The 22,668-nt window shown below is 28.3% G+C and overlaps 1 protein-coding gene across 1 annotated transcript; it reads right to left on the bottom strand.

Annotated features, from left to right (window-relative positions):
- Nucleotides 1-7,681: 7,681 nt before the first annotated feature.
- On the bottom strand, nucleotides 7,682-17,936 carry LOC112688054. The gene is made up of 4 exons (XM_025561073.1): nucleotides 17,753-17,936; nucleotides 12,605-13,179; nucleotides 11,812-11,948; nucleotides 7,682-8,536 (listed from the first exon to the last, which is right to left on the bottom strand). Exons 1-4 carry the CDS (start codon nucleotides 17,847-17,849, stop codon nucleotides 7,849-7,851), a joined length of 1,497 nt encoding a protein of 498 aa, XP_025416858.1. The 5' UTR covers nucleotides 17,850-17,936; the 3' UTR covers nucleotides 7,682-7,848.
- Nucleotides 17,937-22,668: the final 4,732 nt, after the last annotated feature.

Below are 22,668 nucleotides of genomic sequence, written 5' to 3'. Positions count from 1 at the left end.
TCATACTAATGTATTTCTCCGTACATACTATTATTATAATATACCTATACATTATAAATTATTAAAAAAAAATTCAAGAATTTTACAATGTAAATGTTATCCAGTACTATTCATATTTTAATTAAAATTTGAAAAGCCAAACATAGGTACTTCACTATTTGAACAATGGTGTTTCTTTGTACTTGAATAATATAAATGGTCTGTAGACACTTGGCAGTATAATCCATATTTAGGGACAATGTATAGTATGGAAGTAAACATCAATTTATTTCCCCTTTTTCAGTAATATTAATTTATGAAATAAATAATAGATTGACAACCGGTTAGTTTAATTTTTTACCGTTAGTATTTTTCTTACACCAAATTAATTTTTAATTAAAATTTCAATGTTGGGTAGGTATGTATTTATATAATTTTGATGTTATGAGTTTCTGACTAGGTAGTGTAAAAACTACATAATATTTATTTAACTCAATATAATTTTATTATAATTAAAACAATAGGTATTATTGATTTTTTTTTTGCCTTTCAATGTTTTGCCAACTGGAGCAACTGCTCTTTTTGCACCTTTCTTGATGCACCCTAATAAGTGTAGAAGCGAAGATAAATTTAAATTTGAAAATAATGATAAATTAATAATTTGTAAAAATGTAAGTGAAGTATCATTCTGATAATTGTCTACATGTTTATTGTTTTTGTCTTATTTTTGGTAATTAACACCAAATTTTGGAAAACTATTTTCCACCACATACCATGTTTGATTCTTTTCATTAATGATTTTAATGAAAGATTGATGAATCATAGATTGTTACTAATAGTGCCGTAACTGAACTACACGAGGCTCATGTGAAAATCAAAATCTTGAGTTCCCTTATCACTGTACATTTTTTAGCATTTGACCTTTTGATGGCCTGTAATATAGTACAAGGCCATAGGTTAGGTTAGAGTGTTCAACTAGTCTTCAAATAGACTCCAAATATTGGGGGTACTGAAATTGCTGAAAATAAAGTTAAATGGTATATCAGTTCGCGTGTGGCGTCCGTAACATACGCATCAGCTGTCGCGCTCCTCCTTCGTTTATTATTTTATCAAATTCTGATATTTGTTTTCGCTCAATTTTTTTACCAAATAGTTGTAAAACTGGTGTCTGGTGTTTTGAATAAAAATAACGGTATGATGTTGAATATTATATAATAGACCTACTCGAAATCCGGATAATACGAATTTACTTAAAATGATTTTATATTCCGAGTGAAACGAAGAATGTATTAGTTTTACCATGTTTTTTATTTTTTGTGTAGGATGTCAAATATCCTAGTAAAGTTATCCTATCAACAACTGTAGGGGAGATTTTCGATACCAAATGTTGTTTAGTAGGTTTATTAGAGACTAGATAGGTTATTTTTTAAATTTCTCAACTGTTTTCCTAATAATTTCGAAAACACCTGATTTGATCAAAATATCTTTTTCTAACGCTTATAACATTTCTTTATGCTGTTCTGGTTAACTTTTTTTTTTTCACTAGAAAGAGCAACTTCTTTAGTACATTACATTAAATTTTCAAGTCTTAAGTTTACATATTAAAATGTTTATTCACTTTTAATTATCGAAAATAGGCAGATTTAGTGTATTTTATAAATATTTCAAATTCAAATGCTTATTTCTAATAATAATCTGATTGCAGAATTTTTAAGGTTTTTCACATTAGTAAGAACAATGCATGACGAAAATTGTATCAAAATTTCAAAATTTTGTGGCTGTTATATTTTATATAAATTATATATACATATATATTAATGGCAACATGGATAATTCAGTTATTTTGCAAAATACCTAGGCATTATACAAAATGCCAATTTTTTTAGACAAATTACAAAATATTTTATTATATGTTATATTACATTAAGATTCTTATAATTATTATACATTATTACTCATATTACAGAAAAAATTTAATTTTTATCTATTATTATATTATTACTATTATATAAATTTACTATTTACTTATTATAACAAGTTGTAGAAAAGGGACATTTTGAAGTGCACAAAATGTTAGTTTTAAGGCAAATATACTTTTCATTTTGACATTTGGACTTACAAACACATTTTAAAAATCTTTGACCAATTCTTGTGGATTGAATTTTTATTAACTCATTATACTGTTCATCAGATAAAAATTAGTATTAGTGGCCAAATTTTTAAAAAAAATGTTGTAGTTTGTTAAAAAAATTTGACTTCATATAAATCGTATGCAGAGTTGCAACACCAAAACGAGACACGAAAATGATGAGAAAAATGACGATATTGTAATAAAATTATTAGTACGTTCAATATTGTACCTTAGAATTATTATTATAGTAGTAAAAGAATATTGATCTTTATTGCGTCAAATCGTGCACGCACATTTATGATAAATGATAAGTAAAGTCGTTGGTAATAGGCGATGCCAAATTTTGTTTATTTTCATCATATTGCCTACTATTCGTTTGACATTATACATAATACCTAGAAAAAGCGCGTATTATGTATATTTCCGAGTGATTTTTGGCATTTTATTTAATGCCTAGGCATTTTGAAAAATATCGGATTATCCATATTGCCGGTAACACACATATACATATATATATATACTAGCTGAATTACCCGTCGTTGCCGGGTTTAAGTATATAAATGTATGTAACCTGCCAAGATAAAATTTTGTTAAATCTATTGAAATTTAAATTAATTAAGATTTTTGAAATAATATTTTATACATATTAATTTAGTTATTATCATAACCTATTCGATAAGTTATAGCTTACAACTACCTGAACCTCTCTACAGTTTGGTATTCTGTTGAATACATATAGCATCTCACTTCTCCGAATATTTTACCTTTTGTCAATAAGTTCATGGTCTTTTTGACTTTTAACCACTCTTGCAATTATATCATGTCGATCATATGATCTTTGACCGGGAAGTAAGAGCTCTTTTATCTCGTCCCAGCGAGGATTACATGTAAAAGTAATAAAAAGGTCAGGACGACCGTAATGTCTAACGTAGGTCATAGCATCTTGTGTTCTTTCGTGCATGTACCTTGGCCCACCAGTAAAAGTTGACGGGAGTATAACCATTTGGCCTAACTGATTAGCTTCTATGTCTCGTCGTCCAATCGCATCTTTTAAATGAATATAACTATCTGCACGCAATTTGGCTTGGTTGTTTTTGATGTAATTTAGTCTTTCAGTTTCAATTTTGGCGTATTCATTTACCAAATATTGACTGAAAAGAGAACGATAATTAACTAAATAGTTGTCTTCCCCTTCTCTGATCATTATTCTATATGAGTAAAAACTTGATACAGAGACAGTTTTTTTAAGCGGTAACTTGGTTTTTGGATCGCGTTGTGGTATATTGATCGCATACCCATCATCCCCCAACAAAACATTAAAGGATACTGCAGTGCGTCGTATGCTCGATGTATCTCACTGATACGGTGAAGTTAGTTACTTCGGTTTTCGAGGATGATGTCTCTTTGATCAAACTGCTGATCTACTAACACTAAAGCAACTTCATTTGCCGTTGGTGCATTATACCTGCCTCTATGTTCTTCTGGTGGTTTTTTATCTGCATGTATTACAACTTTAAATGACTCTGAAGGAGGTATTTTATCGATGGTAAATTGTAATGATCAACTGTAAATTATGCGGTGGCATGTCTAGTAAATCCAATGAGTTTAAAAACTCTGTTGGATAATTTACAACTTCAGTAGCATCGCAAACTGTATCTAGATTTGTATGACACCAAGTTTTCTGGTAACAAATTTTGTATCTTGAAATTCAATTCGTTGACCTCCACATTTATTGCTACTAAAATTGCTCTTTCTGCCAGCAACTCATGATTTGTGTATTGTCTGTGTATACTGGGACATATCTGGTCAATGAGAGCATCTTGCGAATAAATGATTGTGCAGAAATCGTTCGGTTATTTTATACATCCCGTTTCATCTGTAGTAACTTTCCCATCTCCAATATCTAACAATTGTTTTGAGAATCTTTTGCACGCAGCTTTTTTTGATTGAATCGAAATCGAAGTATCGAAATCGTTCGCTATCTATCTTTATATATATTTCGACCATGAATTGTTGACAAAGCTTATGCATCGTAAAATAACTTAGTCCTGATCGCGTCTAATCATCAACCGATTTGCATAATAATTTTTTGAACTAACATTCTTATTTGTTTTGGCACCTGTTGCGGGATCTTTTTGTTTAATATTTATGCAACACCCGTCATTTACTACCAAAAATAAAATTAATAGTTTTCAAATAGTTTTTAATAGTTTTTTAATATTTTTTTAATAGTTTTATTTAATATAATTCATTTTCAATAGCGCAGTTATCGACCTGGTCAAAAAATATTAAACCAATTTCAACCCTTTAAATTCAAAATTTCGAAAAATCCTTTTTTAGCGCACGTCTACATCATAATAGCTATCTGTATGCCAAATTTCAGCCAGATCCGTCCAATGGTTTGAGCTGTGCGTTGATAGCAGTCAATTAGCTTACTGTTTTATATATACAGAAGAAGATATATATATATATAAAAGAACAGGCTCTTTTTATGTTCCCGTTTTGTGACCAGACTATTTAACATTTTTCCAATTTTTTTTCACAGTGTTGTTCCAAATATTCCTATGAGTGGATATATTATTCACAATTTTATTTTATTCCTCATTTCAGTTATAATCGTGATAGATTACTTTTATATCGATACACAGTTGTTGATAGTGAAAAATCGGTACATTTTCCTACGAAGTTTTTAAATTCACAAAGATGTTGGTGTGTCACCCCATAAAATATCACTGAAGGTGGGAGTTCTAATCATATTATGAGAATTTTGAATTCTCCGATGTTATGTTATAAGTCTAGGCTTCGGGTTACCTTTTTTACAAAAAATGTAATTAATTAATAATTTAAGCAAACATTTTGATTTGATGTGTAAGGGAGAAAAAATATTTTTACTTAAATTTTAAATTACCATTATACCTCAAAGATTTTCCAGTTTAGTTTCTAGTAAAAGTTTGTTTTGCAATGACAATAAACAAAGCGTAAGGATAAACTTTTTTGTGGTGTAGATGTGGAAAATAGCTGTATCTCACCTGGACAATTACTCGTATATGTAGCATTTTTTAGAGTTGGAAGACCTGACCAATTATACGTTTTTACACCACAAAATAAAACTCTGAATGTGGTATACCTAGAGGTTTTGATTTAAATAATTTTAGAAATGAGTAACTCATTATAGAATTATTTGTAAATATTCATAAATAAAGTTAAATTATACAAAATATAATTATAACTATAGAATCATTTGTAAATATTATTACTATTATTATTATTTTTTATTAGTAATTAAGATACTACTACTATGTAGCACTTGATCAAAATAAGTAAATTAAAACTATTAAGAATTTAATTTAGAAAAAGCAAAAATTAATGTTGAACTCAATTATTATTATTAAAATAATTACAAATTTAATTATAGATGTTATTGTTAGTTTTGCATCATTATTAATTATAAAATATTGTACCATTAATAATACTTTTAATCGTCAGTAATTTTAAATGTCAATTGACAATTTTATTTTTTACATATATAATTATTATGTTATGGTCCCGATATCATAGACTCAATATCAAATTATAAATTGGTCAATATTTAAAGTTTTTACTATATAATAACCTTATAAATCAATTAATATGTTATCTAATTTGCCCATGCTTCGATTGGGTTAGTTTTTAATTATTTTTTATAATTGTGTTTATTATTTTTAAGTACAAAAATGTATGCAATTTGTAAATATGTTTTAAACTTTACTAAGTACTAATCGGTACACAATATTTTCGGTTAACCTATCTCTTGCTAACACAAATAGATTCAACGGTTAGATTGTTCATAGGAAAAGCATGGATTTGTAAAGCCCAAGCCATAAATGGACATTTTTTGGTATTGAAACTTATTCATCGGGATAGTCAAACGAATAGGAAATTTATGTATTTGGAATTTTATTGGAGATTCTAACGGTATTAATCGAGTACGGGGCAATAAAACGATTTCTTCTTTGAACTTTCAACTCAAAATGGTTGCTTTAAGATAATTTCCGGTGATGTTTTTGATGACCATGTGAAATTGGTTTAGCGTGGAACATCCGCATATAATAATGTTTGTGAAAATTGATCGAAAACATCAGGTTTCTTACCCAATGTAAAAAATTCAATTAGTATCGTTTTTGGTGGCTCAAGTGTTCTTTGGAAAAGAAGTTTTTTTCAGTGAAATATACACATCGAATGCTTACAATTATTTACTTAATCAAATATCACTCACTCACTACTAATCGCTATTTCTCAATAACTATTTAATGTACGAATTTGAAATTTGGAATAGTGGTTCTTCTAATACTCTTAATGTACAACAAGAAAATATTTTGAATAGTTTTGTGCAATTTGGTGGATTAATTAATAATAATAATTCACCGCCAATACGACGGTATTGTGCAGCACGTGCGAAGCCAGGTAATTCATCTAGTTACTTATATTTAAATTTATGGATGAAAATATTTTTTTGACACGCCTGCACCGAAAGTTTGGTTTTTGAGCGCGGTTGAAGCGTTGGAAAGCGACCTTTTTTCCGTTCAGCTTTTATGGTAAAGTGGATATCCCCCAAAAGAGCTGGGCGCGTATTCTCAGCACGACCAGAAACTGAGACGTATACCACGGTCCTCGCAAAACATAAATCGTTGTTTAAATCCTACATTCGTATTGTAACCACCTTGCACGGCTCACGGATATTTAAAACACATTTCATATTCACCGTTCCTGTGCGAGTGCGTTGAACGTTCCGGATACGTAACATATCTTCCACGAAATTGTTTTCGCGGAATAGTCTGTTGGATACCTGCGCGAATCACGTTTTCCGCAGACGCGCAGACGCGCGACAAGAAATACCTAAAATACGTGGCTCGCGATGGAAGGCAATCCCATCGCTCTATTTCGAATATTAATTTGCGTTTTGTCTGTCAATCGAGTATATGTATGTACACAAACGATGTGCGCTCTAATAATCGATCAAGTGAGACACGCGGATGTGTTCGTTTTAAACGATTTCCACCGGTATTCATTTACGTTGCAGCGCATTCGAACGGATCGAACACGATCTGGCTGTGGTCCGTTCTCAACACGAAACCGTAGATTTAAGAATGTCGAAAGACGAAAAACACAAGTGAGCGAACGACAATACCGCGTACTGCTGTCGTCGTTGTGTAATTTTATGAACTCGATTAAACCCTGAAAATAACCTCGGTTGTGTGCACCTGTAACGGGTATGACTGGTATCGACGATTGGAAACGAAAAAATAATGTTTGATCACAGTGTTGATTTAGATAAAATATTGTTAGATTAACTTTTTACCGGGTTCCAGATACTGATCGATAAAGGTACCTTTCAATATCTCCGATCCGGTTAAACGTAGATAAAAAACCGCCTAAAACCTTTACGTTAAAGGTGTAAGTTAGACGTGTGTTCGCAGTAAAAAAAAAAAGGCACATCGATGTTCGTTGCCGCTCAGATTGACAACGGCCACCGACGGTCGGCGTTGTGTACCGGACGGATATGGGTTTTAGTGAAATAAGAAAACGCCGAACGATGATGAATAATTTAGTATGTATTGTACCGGCAGCTATAAACCGAGTATATTAAACAAATGAGTAACTATGCACGACGTGTCGGGCGCGTGGGGTCCGTTTGTTCACGGACGACGGAGCACGATCTAGTATCGTTTTCCACTTATTCAAGACGAACGATCGAATATTCAATAAATATTCAAATTCGTACAACCCTCCGTCGATTCGCCTTCCTCCGGCGACTTGGTGTGTTTTTTTTCCTCCGGCGACTTGGTGTGTTTTTTTTCCTCCGACGAATAGAGGTAATCCTCTATCCTTAGCGACTCGGTGTGTTTCTTTTCCTTCAGTAAATTGGTGGATTTCGTTATGATAACCGGCGTTTTCTCCACCTTTTGCCTCGCTTCTATTTGTTCCCTTAAGTATTTCACAACCTTGACTGGCTGCAATTCACCGTACATCAACTGGAACCCACTCAAATCGCAGCAATAGATCGAATCCGGGGCATAGAACAACTCGGGTGACATATTATTGTTCCCGCGACGGTTCTTGCATATGTTCTCGCACAAGAACGAATTCTTTGATTCTTCTTCCTCGTGCGGGCTGTTCGTGCCCATGAACACTATTCCATCCATTCGATCGATGTCGTACATCAGTTTCCAGAAGACCTCCGGCACCGGTATCTGTTCCGATTCGTCCATGAATATACGGCGCCGGTCCGCGTTCGCGGTGGTCAGCGAGAGCCAGCCGTACGTGCCGGACACGATCATGTACCGGTGATCGTTCTCACTCATCCAATACCGCACTGATTCCTCCAGAACGGTCCAATGGTCGTCGTTGAACTTTTTCCATCGGGGTGCCGTGTTCATGAAGTAAAACCTGCGACCAAACCAACAGCGCCCACATGTTATCGTTATTTCGTTTGACTACGATCAATACGCGCGCACGGAAGTGAAAAGTTACTGTCGACAGTTTTTTTTAATTTTTTTTTTTAGGCAAATTTATTCATTACCACCGTAATCAGAAACATTGAAGGGCTACACTGTGAACGTTATTTATTTATAAAAAATATGCATTTGGCTAAGGGCGTCATTTGAGAGGGGGGGGGGCAGAATATGACAAATGCCCTACTCTAAGAAATTTTAAATAGTCGGCAATTCTTTGTCCGATGATCAAATGCTGAAATTGGTGAATAATAAATTTTTATTTACTATTTTGTACTCAGAAATCAGATAATATTCTCTTTTAAATACACGTTCATGATTTATTAAAAATTGGGAAACAATGGTTCCTCCCAAGTTTATGACAATCGTTATACGCGAACATTATAAATTTTATTTTTGATATATTATATATTTCTATATATGTGATCATTATTAAACAGTTTTCGTGATATCGATACCATAAAAATTGAGCTCATAATCTATAAAAAATCGTTAAAATCGTTCCTATTCACTCCAAACTACGGTAAATTATATTTGAGATACAATTTTATGTTTTTATAAATAAGTTTTGTACAGTAATAAATATACAAATAATAAAATTATAAGTATTTATTTAATTAGATTTATATTATTATTAAATTAAACCTATTGATAGGTAACTTATAACCCCTCCTCTCTCTCTCATAATAGACATCTCCATTTTTCATTTCTATCCCCTTTGGGTTATCTCACATCCGATTCAAATCTTTTCCTTAACTCTCGCTCTATCCATGTCATCAATTCCATCATTAATTTTATAATTTCTGCTCGCTTTTAAATTTGATTTGTATGTTTTTTATACATTTGTATCTTTCACCACATAATTGTATTGCTGTAATATCCCCAACAATAGCAAATTAAAAAAAAAAAAAAGTAACTTATACAGCCTATAGCAAGGGTCGGTAAGTAATTTACATTGGAGTCATAAAGATTAAAATAATAAATCAATGAGGTCCTGTGAAAAATTTTTTTTTCAAAACTTTATATTTTAAAAATAGCAGTATAAAAATAAAAATAATTATTTGGTTATTACAATTAATTTATATTAAATTTACAATATTAAGAGTATGAAAATAAAAGATACAGGGTCCAGAGTATTGTCTTCCTGGTCCCGACTTTTGCCGAGTTGCCGACCCCTGGCCTATAAGATAAGTAAATAAATTAATGTTTTACTATCTTTAATGTTATTATTTAACTGGGTAAATTGAAATGTTTCATGTTCTTTGTTTATCATCATGGCATCATTATTCATTACTAATCCTTACATGTTTTGTTCCGAAAAAATATTTTATTGATAGTCTATCGTCAGTAAATATTAAGTGTTTAAATATATAGATAACCATAATTTTTTAAATATTATGAAGTCTGTAAATTTAATCAGTTGCCCCACCCTTTGAAAAGTTGAAATGACGCCCCTGCTATGGCGTTTGATCACGTTCCGATATCGGTATGAATAATGGTTAGCAATATAAGAAACCCTAAACGTCACAGTGCTGATTTAAAATACGACGCTCTTATTGGTCGATTTACAACTGCCGCGTTTTTATATATGAAATATTATTGATTATCTATATTTTAATTATATTATCATTACATTTAATTATGTGATAATTATCACTTAATCATCATGTTATCATTGTTATTATTGATTATCACTTAATAATTACATCGAGAAAAAATATTACTTACTTTTTTTCTTTTTTTTAATAACATTTGTACATCAAGTCATCAAATATGAATCTTAAAAATATCATGATGAATAATAGATGAAATAAATATAAGTAATAGCAAATTCCGTTGTGAATTAGTAGATATTATTAAGAATGATGTCAAAGTGATACGTTGTAATTTAAATACTGAAGATGATGTTGACATATTTTTTGCTTTATTCAAAGAAAAAAGTGCCACTAATTAGATTGTTCAGGGCAATTAAATAATCCAGTGAGGTGTGTAAAATATATAATTAAATATATATAATTGCTGATATTTATTATTACCATTCTTAATATTTAGAATATTATTTTAGACATTCTTAATGATATTTTGAATGTCAAATTTTAAGACATAGAAATTACCACAGTATAATTACTTGTTAGTAATATTACTGAATATTATAAATAATAATGATTAAAATAATATAATATTCATGGTTATACCAAATAGGACTGGTAATAGTAATTTTAATATTATCTATATGAAATGAAAAACAAATAGGATAGGTATTTAAATTATTTTACAATAATTGTATCCAAATTCTAACTATTATATATCGAAATTGTAACTTGTAAGCATTATTATTTATTAACAAAAATGAACAATATTGCAACAGATTAATCAAAACAATTAGGACACTTTTTTAAGAAAACCTAAGATCACATTACCCTCATTTAAGAGTGTTACAAACATTAATTATTCAGTTATTGAAAATTTAAAATTAAATTATATCAATGAGCAAATAAATTAATGGGTAGGTAATGATATGTATGTATAATGTATATTTTTAACACATACTTCTGAAAACTGGATTTATTTTAATAATTGTAACTGCTACTGGTTTTGATGTCATGATTATGTTTACCAATCAAAGTAAGTCTTGAAGATAATGTAGGTATAATTTTAAGAGGTCATGTAAAATAATGCTGATATTATGTAAATCATAAAATAAATATACAATATTATACAGCATTATTCTGTTCTTATTTATTTCATCTATGATATTTTTAAGATGCATATTTGATGACTTGAAATACAAATATTATTTAATTTACTTTAATTTTTCTTATTTATTTTATTTATGATGATAGCACAATAATAATAATAATAATAATTCATATATAAAAGCGCGGAAATTTGAAATCGACAAATATTTTAAATATTTTAAACCCGCACTGTGACGTCTAGGGTTTTGTTATCGCTAACGGTTACAGATACGTTAATCCGCGCGTTTCACGATTTAGTTTATAATTTTAAAATTGATTCTTAGTATCGACAGGCGTTCGTATTTATTAATTAGATATATTTTTGTTACACGCAATTTTTTTTTCGTTATTCCTAAATATAAAGCATTTCGCGTACACGTGTATCGTAAAATAATTATTTTAATGTACCATACAACATTTAACATTTATACTTGCGCTTATCAATGTTTTACCAATGATGGTTGGCACTTACGTTGCAACCTGTTCGAAAATGTAGAAAAAATCCCTTGGGGAAGCTAATTGACCTGGGATCAGATAGCTACCGTTTTCGGGTCTTATGTACTTTTCTGCTAATTCCTTCGTTTTGAGTAACTCACTGAAGGTGTAATTCTAAAAAAAGTATATCATTATTATTTCATATATACAATTTACACGTATTATATAATTTAGAATTTACTTTAACACTTAAAATTATTGATTTCATTACGAACTAAGTTAATTGAATCCGATACTAAATTTCAATACACTGAGTTTTTTCTATTTTATATTTTTATTAATATACTGTTGACACGTATATTTAAAAAAAAAAAATTAATTTCTCGTTTTAACCTTATAAAATTGCAGTATATTTTGTAAATTATTCGTATTTTATATTTTTATCTAAGGCACTGTGAAGTTATGAAAAATGTTGATTTGGTATGTTTGTTGACGGAAAAATATTAATACGAGTATGCTATACTTTGTAAGTTATAAAAACGTATAGGTTTAACAAAAACATTTCTTATATCGATTTTTTCAGCTGCTTAAAATAATGTTACAACATAATAATGAGTCATTATTATTTTGTAACATTATTGATGACAGTTCTGCGCAGTTTATCAATGAAAATGTAGTATTTTTAAGATGCTTTTACTTTTAATAATAAAATAAGTTATCTATACGCACATGAGAAATTATTGGATTTTTATTTTGTAACTGACACCCTACTATGTTCTCTAATGGTCGAGGTCGTGTCTATCATAATTATATTGTATTATATGCCTCACTTGATATTCGACGGTGTACAATAAATCCACGGATATTTTGTTGTAAAAATTTTCGGGATTGATGAACGGCAGATTTGTTATGTTGAATTCTTGGTTCGAATTCTTGTACGGTACTTTAACATAGTACCACGTGTAAGCAGTGTCCTTGTTAACGGGGTTATAGCAAAATGCATAAACCGGGATAACTCCGTAATGGGAGGCAAAACCGACAATGTTCATGAAATGTTTGTTCGAATGACACGTTTGATTAGTAGTAAACACATCCGATTTGGGCATCGATTGGCACTCGAACTCATCAAAAAAGTAATAAAGACCATCGAGTTCCAGATTGTTGTTTCCCATGCAGCGGACCTCCACTTCGTCGAAATACTTTAGATGGAAATGCAAGAATCGAGATTTCGCGCACAATAGTCTAAGGGTGTCACCTTTCTCCATTATCAATAAATCGTTCATGTTTGGATACTGCATCACAGTTTGCGTTCCAAAAATCTTGAAGGGAACAGGCATTCTCTCCTTATTATCATTCACCATGGGCAGGATACAACTATATTCCGATTGGGGTACAATCATCTTTCCTATTACATCAAATTTTATTTCTGATCTTAATGAAAGAAAGGATGATATCATATTTTGATATAATTGAGATTATTGGGCCAATATTATTGCAGTTAATTAGAAAATAATATTTTAAAGTTAAAACTAATGTACCCTTGCTCTCGAAATAATTATTCTGAGTGAAAGATATCTGATAGATCAGTTTATATTTCTAATGTAGTTAATATAGTTGTAGAACCAAATATATTTAAAACATAAGATATGTTGAACTTAAAATGTTCTAACTTTCGGTGCACACGAATTTCCTCCCAAAATTGGTTAGGTTACTTTTTGTCACTCGAATTACCTTCAGATATTTTGGAAACAGTAAAAGGGCCCCTAATAGGGGCCCCCTATTTTACCATACTCGAATCGTTGCCTTCTGTAAAAATTCATATAATTGACATTGATTTCGATATTTTGATATTGAAACTTGAGTGATAGTGAAGATACTGTGACAAAACTTGTTCTAAATTCTAAACTTGTGATCTATAAAAAGTAAAATGTGTGGTTATTTGCGGTTGTAATAATATTTTAGCAGCCTATACGAATACGATAATACATATATAAACTTGAGTATAATAGAGATAAAAGTGTCACATTTTCGTACTTACTGATCGCTAACATTGATTTAACCAATTGTCACTAGACAATAGCGGAGTATGATATAGCAATAATGATATAGTATAATATAATATATGATATAATGTTGCTTTTACTGGTTTTCAATTTAAAACTACAGATTGACACCAGGTACTATATCTGCATTTTCGCGTCAGCATACATTTGTGAACTATCTAAATGAAGCCGTGGTACATTTTTGTTAATAATGTAATTAAATAATTTATTTTTATTAAAATGTCTATAATTTTAAGTGAAAAGGGAAAAACTGTTATAATGGTTGATGGTTTTATTGTATAAATCGATAGTTTATATCGATTGTATTGATTCGATCAATGGAAAATTTTCAAATGGGAGGTAATTCGAGTAACCTTTTTTTTAAAATTATTTACGAGAAGCAATTCGAGGGATTTATGGGAGGCAATTCGAGTTTCCCGTCGGTCATCAAAACCGCACACTTACCGTTCATAACCATACATTTTATATCGTTCAATACCGCGCATATTTATTCTATTGTTAAAAAGAGAAATTTGAAAAGTCGGTAGTTTAAAACCGCACATATTTAGTTAACAGTCCCTTTCTCTCTGCACACTTTGCATGTACAGTTCACGTTGCCGGTTTCGTATGAGTCCCACATAAAATATTTTTTTTATCCTGGGACCTACTTGGTGTGATGTTACATAGCAAATCGGGGGATATTTTCGTTTTTAACTGTCCGAGCGAGTGAATGACCCCGCTCAGTCTCGAGGCGCACTCACGTTATTTTAGATAAATATATAAGTAATTGATATATATATATATATTTATAAATTTGTGTGGTATTGAACGGTTTAATTTTGCGAAAATATGTGGGATTAAGATATAAAAGTGTGTGGTTTTGAACGATGACCTATTTTTGAGTGCAGTTATGAACAATGTCCGAAATTTCCCTTAACTCTTGCAAAAAAAAAAAAAAAAATAAATAAAAATAAAAGGCGAGTAAAAAAAGGATATTAAAATGCTATAATGCTCCTCCCTGTACTAGGGTATTATCAAACTATAATCAATTTCAAGTTTGGGAAAAATCGAAAAATTCAAATCCTTATAAATAGTACAAATTTCATTATAATTATTTAAAATTTTATAATGTATTTAAAATGCTAATATAAGTATTCAATAATTGTTTCAAGTTATTAATATTTATAAAATTTTTATGTTTAATTAAAATGTTTATAATATTTATAAAAAACAAACAACCATTACATTTTACTTTTGTAAAATCGAGATTTGTTAAAATACCCGATTTGGTCAAAATATAATTTCTTAATTATTATAAACTTTATTGTGATATTCCAGAAAAAAATTGTATTCTTAGTTGTAGAGAAATTGTTATAAAAATCTTATATTCCATTTTCAAGCCATAAGTATGAAATTGAAAGTTAAAACCCGAGCTTCAAACCGGTTAAAACCGTTTTTATCACTAACCAGTTTTACTGAAAATGTATACAAACAAAAACAAAAACGGAACCAAAATTAGTTATTTTATAGAAGAAAATCGAAGTTGTTAAATAGAAATGATTTTAGTTCTCAAAAGGAAATAAATTAATTCTATACAATACATTTAATTTGTGATTTATACTTAATAGTTAGTGAATGTATAATGTATGATCAATAATATATTATTTATAATGCCCAAATAATTATTAAAATATATAATATATACATATTTTTCGTTAGCATTAGCTCAGGCCATGGCTTGACTGGTCTGACCCGTAGTTTCGCCTATGCTTGTAGACTATACTAAAGTAATTTGTATTTTAAATTTTGCAATAAAAATAACTAAGATGTATATGATTATAAGTTATAATACAGATAAGTATATATGTTACCTATATATTATATATAATATATATTCAATATTGTATATAAAATTATAAATTGATGTAATTTTCATAGTTCCATTAAGTGTGCTAAGAGTGGCTGATTTTTATAAAATTAACTATTTCACCAGGTGGATACAACATATTGTATAGACTCTATATCAAACCTGGGCTTTAACGAGTTAATAAGTTAAAAGTTCAGTTAAAAGTTAAGTTAAATTAACTTATTAACTTAACTCATTTTTTTATAAATTAACTTGAAATTAACGTTTATTTAAATTAACATTTATCTCAATTAAGTTAATTTTGATTTTCAAGACCAGAAAAATATTTTTTTAAAATATCGCATTCGATAATTAGTCATAGAACTTAAAAAAATATAAAAATAAAAATGTCGAAGAATTTTTAGATGAGACCATAATGTTTATCTCGGTATTGATAGGGGTCCCACTGTTCTCGGGAAAAGTATTAACCGTCTTCAGACTATTGAGTGAAAATAGACATGCCACTCATGAATTACATTACCATTGTCATGAAAAGTGGCCGTAAATCTATATTACAAAAATAGGTACATATTATCATTGGCTAAATAATTCTTAATAATAATTGTACTCTATTATTATTAAAATTATTCCATAATCTATGATATTATTAAATAAGATTGATATTATTAAATATTATTGAATTAGAGAAGAAATTGAATAGCCGATTAACATTTTGAGATGACTTTTTTATTGAGATTCAATAGGTATTTTAATTAATCTGTCCATTGTATTGTTTTATTTGCTTGGATTTTAATAAAACTAAATAATATTATATATTTATTTTAATGTTTTGTATCAACTGTATATATTTACTATCTTTATAATTTTATAGTTACATTTTCAGCTGCAGTAATTATTTTTAGTTCATTATACTGTTATTTAAAATTAATTAACTAACATTAAAAAGAATACTTTGTTTACATTATATTTATCATATGTGATTTAGAAAAATGAATAAAAACAAACGATACATAAATTACCATAAATTTGACATTCGAGTGCTTAAAAACAATACCAATAAAGAAATGTATATTTTTCTATTCTAATTAGAGTTTAATAAGAAATTTCTGCGTTTTCATTATCGTTAATTTTAAGTAAAATCTGTTGTAAATTTTTAATATGTACATATACTTAAATATATATATATATCTCACTTATATCAGCGCTTAATTTAAATATTATTTTTTGTAACTAACTCAACTTATTAACTGAAGTTAAGTTAATGATATTTTTTAACTTAATTTTTAACTTCATTGATGTAATTTTCATGTGCATTAACTTAATTGAACATGATCTCAATTAACTTAACTGAGTTAAAAAATATCATTAACATGCCAAGCCTTCCTCTATAATATATTATATTAATATTTATATTTTATATATTTTTTATTTGCATTCTTTAGGTTAGTGCTGAATCATTTTCTGGCTTGAAAATATACACTAAGTAATTTAAGAACTAGTCTAGTTGAAATTGTTTCATATTGTATTACAGTTGATTTTTCTAATTAGTAATTTCATAATTATGACAAAAATTGTCTGAGGTATAAAGTTGTTATAAAAAAATATATATGTTTAAAATAACAAATTGAACAGGTTTTATTAATTTGAAAACCGGGTTTAAAAACCATATAATATGAGATTAATATTAACCAGTTTTAAAAACGGAAATATATAGTAGACGAATTGAAATCATTAATCACAAAAAATCATTACGATTTGAAGCCCTGGTTTAAACTACAAAAGTTCCAAATGGATAACATTTCCTATTAAAAACTCCCTGTGATTGTAATCATTGGATAAGCAGTCCTTTTAGTCGAAATCGGGTTCTCAGATGCAAAAAAAATACTCACATATCGTGATACAATCAATACATTTCTCGTTTTTCTCATAATACACAGCTGAAAGTCATTAATAGTGCAAGTTTTTTTTTATTGTTAATCAGTACAGAATTTTTAAAATTATGTATAAGCAAAACACCGCCACATTATAATAATTATTAAAATTAAAAAAAAAAAAAATATTTATCATACCTTTTTTATATTTATCAAACGCAGTGTCCTTAGAATATATTTCTGTTGGACATAGACACGAAAAAATAATTAAAACGGAGAGTTTAACCAAATTCATTTTTATATTTTGTAGAACTTTAGTTTGGTCAGTATGCCTGATCAGTATGTCTGATCAGTATGTCTGATCAGTATGTCTGGTCAGTATGTCTGGTCTATTTCTTCATCTTCTTCTTATCATTCATATGGGGTCAGCTAACAAATAACAATACCGAAGATGAACTTGTGATATATTATCTTATGTTTGAATTAATAACCAGTGTATAAAGCAAATTAAATTGCTGTAATTATATATACTATATACTTCATATTATCAAGTAAAAATAATAAACAGACTAAGTTAAATGGTTATATTTTATATTATAATTCGTGGGAATAAGCTAAAAGTTTGTTTATTGATTCTGAATTTTAAATTTTTCCAAAATGTATAAATCAAGGCAAATTGTAGGTTGCTTACTAATTTTTTATCGTCGTCAAAAGTAAATTTATTATTATTTAGTCGAATTTATTTAGTCTATTAAAATAATTAATCCAATATCTGATTTACTATAGAATTGAAATTAATGACGTTTAACAATCATAATTGGTCAAATTATTAGGCATTATGATTGTAAAGTATCAATTTTGTCATGTATGATTATTTAAATTTGTCAGAAATGTTGATGAAACTATAAATTATTCTAAGTTATTTTATTTATTTATTCGTATGACAAAAACAGTAAACAAGTAATAATGTATATGATAATTATAATAATTAATAGATTGGTAAGGTAAAATGTTATAAAATTAATAAGGCTATATCAGCAAAACAATAAAAAAGAAAAAACAATTAATATATATATATATATTACTTATTGTAAAAATCCTTACTAAGTTAATATTAAATGCGTACAATTTTACTTAATAACTAGAATAAAAGTAATATATAAACGTAAGTATTTAACTTATGAAAAACAATAATATAATAAAGACATTACAAACAGCCCTAGGCATATAATTATAAAATAAATCTATATGACTGGCAATACGGTTACCTAAAGATAAAATATGAAAGAAGAAAGATATGGAATTATAATTACTTATACACAAAAAAATGTGAAGCAAATTTTATTTTGCCAAGCAGTTATTAGTTGTGTTAAGTCCAATTAACGACAATAAATCCGGGGAATTAACAAAACCATTTAATAAGTTATAAATAAACAATACATCGGCAATACTTCTTCTCGCTTCATAGAGTGAGAACTGCATCTGGGAAATTTTAAAATTATACGAGTCACTTGAAATCCATAAATGTAATTTAGGGACTGGGTGCAAGAAGGGAGTTTTCGTAGAAAGTTTTTCTTTTTTTATTCAGAAACATCTATATTTTTATTTTTATTATTTAAAAACAAATATACAATGTGGCGAAGATAGAGAGTTATAATTTGATACATATGCTTAAAAACTAAAATTAAACTCAGATTATTATGTAATTATACAATACAGAGAGAGAAAGAAAAACAAAATATAATAAAGTTAACCTTAGTTAAATTTAAAGATACATGAAACCATTCATTAGTTAATTTTTTAGTGTTATTATAATTAATTAATATTAAAATTCTTCTTTATAGAGAAAAGCATAGAATTAAAATAAGAGGACCAAGATAATCAACAAATTTTTGACCATCTGATTTTTTAAAAAGTGATGTTTTAGCATCGAATGATGGAAAATCTATTTTATTACTAATTTCATTTTTATCAATCCACTGATCTAAGTGTTTAACCACCCACAAAATAGCCATTTTTTTGAAAACAAGGTCAATTGGTAATACGTTGAGTTCCTTGACCAGTTGATCTAACATAGTTTGTTTTTTGTAGACATACGAGTTTTATATTATATGTGATCAAAATTTGAGTTTGAAATTTTACAGAAGCGTTAACGTAATTGTATGTAAATGCTTTTTTTACATAGAACCATATATGTTTCTTAAATTTATAAATAATATCAATTTTGATAAATTTCAGTGATTCTAAAATAATGTAATGTTTTTGTATTGTTATTTGTGTTTTTATTAAAAGTAATGAATAAAGTTATGAAATTCTAGTTCTTTAATTATTTTGAATGAAATATAATAAATAGTTACTACATATAATAGTTATTCATTGATACAAGAAAATCATTTTTATGAATGAACGTCTCATTTATTTATAATTTGGTGGACACAAAAAAAAAGAGAACTATCAATTTTGTTAGTTTAAAATATAATAAATTATACATATAATAAATATAATAAATTTAAAAAATAAAAAAACTCTCGGTAAAAATTGAAATATTGTATTCTGCCTATAGTTTTCCACTTTTGATCTCCGTTTTAAAATGTTTTTAAATATTTATATCACTTTCACTCTCGCCAACGAGCGTTGTTGTGAGGATACAACAAAAATTAGTGTAAGGTGGATGTAATGATGTACATAATTTGGTTATATATTATGTCAAAAATAAGTTGTAATAGTGTACACTACCACATGTAGGAAAAATACCAATAAATAACGATTCTTTCGACATGCACACAGACAACACAATTCAACTAATAGAAGCCTAACCCAACATTAATCTATTCAATCAATATTGAGGGTCAAACCCTCAAAGAACCGATCCAAGGTTCATCATAGGTCTATACGTTCCTATATTACAGGGACAACTCACCTTCTCCTGACGCTCTTGTCCGTTGACCAGCAATGCATGCGTAAGGAGCTTTTGGTCATATACGTGCGCATCGATGCGAGGACAGGAGTTCATTCTGACGAACTAAGTGCAATTGTCTACCATTCATTTTTTTAAGTTTTGTGTCGTTTGTGTGATTTTCAAGGAATGTCCATCATCAGTTTTGAATACAATGTCTGTTTCAATTTATTTCCACTTTCACTCTGTATTTACCACAATCGTAGTAGATCTAGGAAACAAAAACAACTCGTTATTTTCATCGAGAAACCTACGAAAATAGCCTTATTCTTAAATTTGTTCAGAATACAAACTATGTTTAATAAAAGAAATTCTCATCTTCAATTGAGATAAAATAATTATACTTATTCGGAAGTAAGAAGAGTTAATTCGTTTTGGAAATCCAGTTAAAAACGATTAAAAGATAGCCCTTATAGTCATTACTTCGTATTGTAATTGTTGTTTAACACATACGTTTTACGCTTTATATATTTTATACTTGGGCTCAATTCTTTCTTCTTAGATTATGAGCGATTGTTATATTTTACTTGAACAGGTAAGAAACTATTGGTTTTTTTCATAGAATTTATATGGTTCCAAAATGGTTTAATATTTGTAAAGATCCTATATTCGATATTAGCAACGTGTTGAATAAGGTACAAGGATATAATTTGATTATATTATTTTATAGTTTAGACAATATAAGATGCATATAAATAATATAAGATGCGAAGCACAAAGTTTACGTTTATTTTATACACATTTATTTTCAATTATGATTTTTCTGAGCTCCGCATTAGCATATACTAGAGAATAATTATTATACATTTTCATTTTTGAAACAAATTACGAAAATGCATCATAATTAATTTGATAAAATTTAGTAATTTAATTTTCGAAAGATAAATTATTATTTAGATTAAACTCGAAATCAATATTAGAAAGGAAACGTAAATTATTCATAAAATTAAAATTTTTTAAATTAAAAATAAAAGGAGTTTCATAGTTATTGCTTTTAATAAAATTAGAGAATTTTAAGCCTAAATCTAAGGGAGAGTGATAATTATCAATTATAGGTATCAATGATTCAAAAGTAGAATTAAGATAAGTAAATTATATCTCAATCAAGAATGCGATCAATACATTTTCGAATAGTAAAATTTGAAAAATTAATATAACAATTATATTCCATGTATTCTGTCGGTATTATGTCAGTAAAGAATTTAATAATATTAATCATGAACTATTACTTAAAAAACTTTATTATGCTGGAATTAGCGGTATTGAAAACGACCTTCAGATTATACTATTATTCATAGGCGTGATGTGCGTAGGTGCCCGGCGGCTAAGGGCCTAAGGCACCCGTTGAAATTATTATGGGGGGGGGCATCCATTAGAATATTGGATATTTATAACGTGTATTTAAGCATAATTAAAATTGAAAATATTATCATATCTATTCAACAACTAAGAGATACTGGATTTGATGACTTATGGGAACAAGTTTCAGCAAAATCTAGTGAGTTAAAACTGAAAAAGCTAAATGAACTGAGAATAAAAAACCTCCTAAGAAATTATTTGAAGATGAAGGACATACATTTTCATCAGTTAGAAAAAATACAAAATTACATTTTACATAATCATCATTAAATAACCGATTTCAAAAAAATGTAATTAATCATTTATGCGAACTTGAAAAATTTATAATTGGTAAAGAAAAATTGGTAACATATGTTAGTTCCTTTTATGGGGTTGATTTCAATCAAGAAAAATTCAAGTTTCATAGAGATATGTTTTTAGATAGGTATTAAAAAATCAAAAAAAATGAGTATAAACAATACACAATATACCATAGATATATTTTAATCGGATAATTCGATTGGAGCTATGTTAACAGAGTTTAATAATTTTTTTAAAACTATTATGACTGTTCCAGATCGTCTTTTACTGCGGAAAGATCTTTTTCAGCAACACAAAGATTAAAAACATTTTTAAGGTCTACAATGACACAAAATCGTCTTAACGATATTGCTTTATTGCATGTCCATCATAATGAAGATATAGATATTGAGCAAATAGCTAACTCATTTATAAATTCAACTAAAATACGTCAAAATACATTTTTTATGTAAACAGTCAAATTAAATTTATTTTTTGTTTTATTTATTATTATTTATAA

This window comes from Sipha flava, unplaced genomic scaffold (assembly GCF_003268045.1).
Source record: "Sipha flava isolate LNK unplaced genomic scaffold, YSA_version1 36_pilon_pilon, whole genome shotgun sequence".
NCBI classification, from domain to species: Eukaryota; Metazoa; Arthropoda; class Insecta; order Hemiptera; family Aphididae; genus Sipha; species Sipha flava.
Note: the sequence above shows the minus strand (reverse complement) of the source record. Positions and strands in the feature narration are given on the sequence as shown.

What these genes read in the sequence shown, in the direction of transcription:
- LOC112688054 (XM_025561073.1), bottom strand. Translation starts at nt 17,849, where the DNA reads ATGAATTTGGTTAAACTCTCCGTTTTAATTATTTTTTCGTGTCTATGT. An exon ending in GTTTGATAAATATAAAAAAG is followed by an intron (nt 13,180 to 17,752) that starts GTATGATAAATA and finishes TTGATGTAATAG; the next exon opens with GAAAGATGATTGTACCCCAA. An exon ending in ATTTTCGAACAGGTTGCAAC is followed by an intron (nt 8,537 to 11,811) that starts GTAAGTGCCAAC and finishes GTTTGGTCGCAG; the next exon opens with GTTTTACTTCATGAACACGG.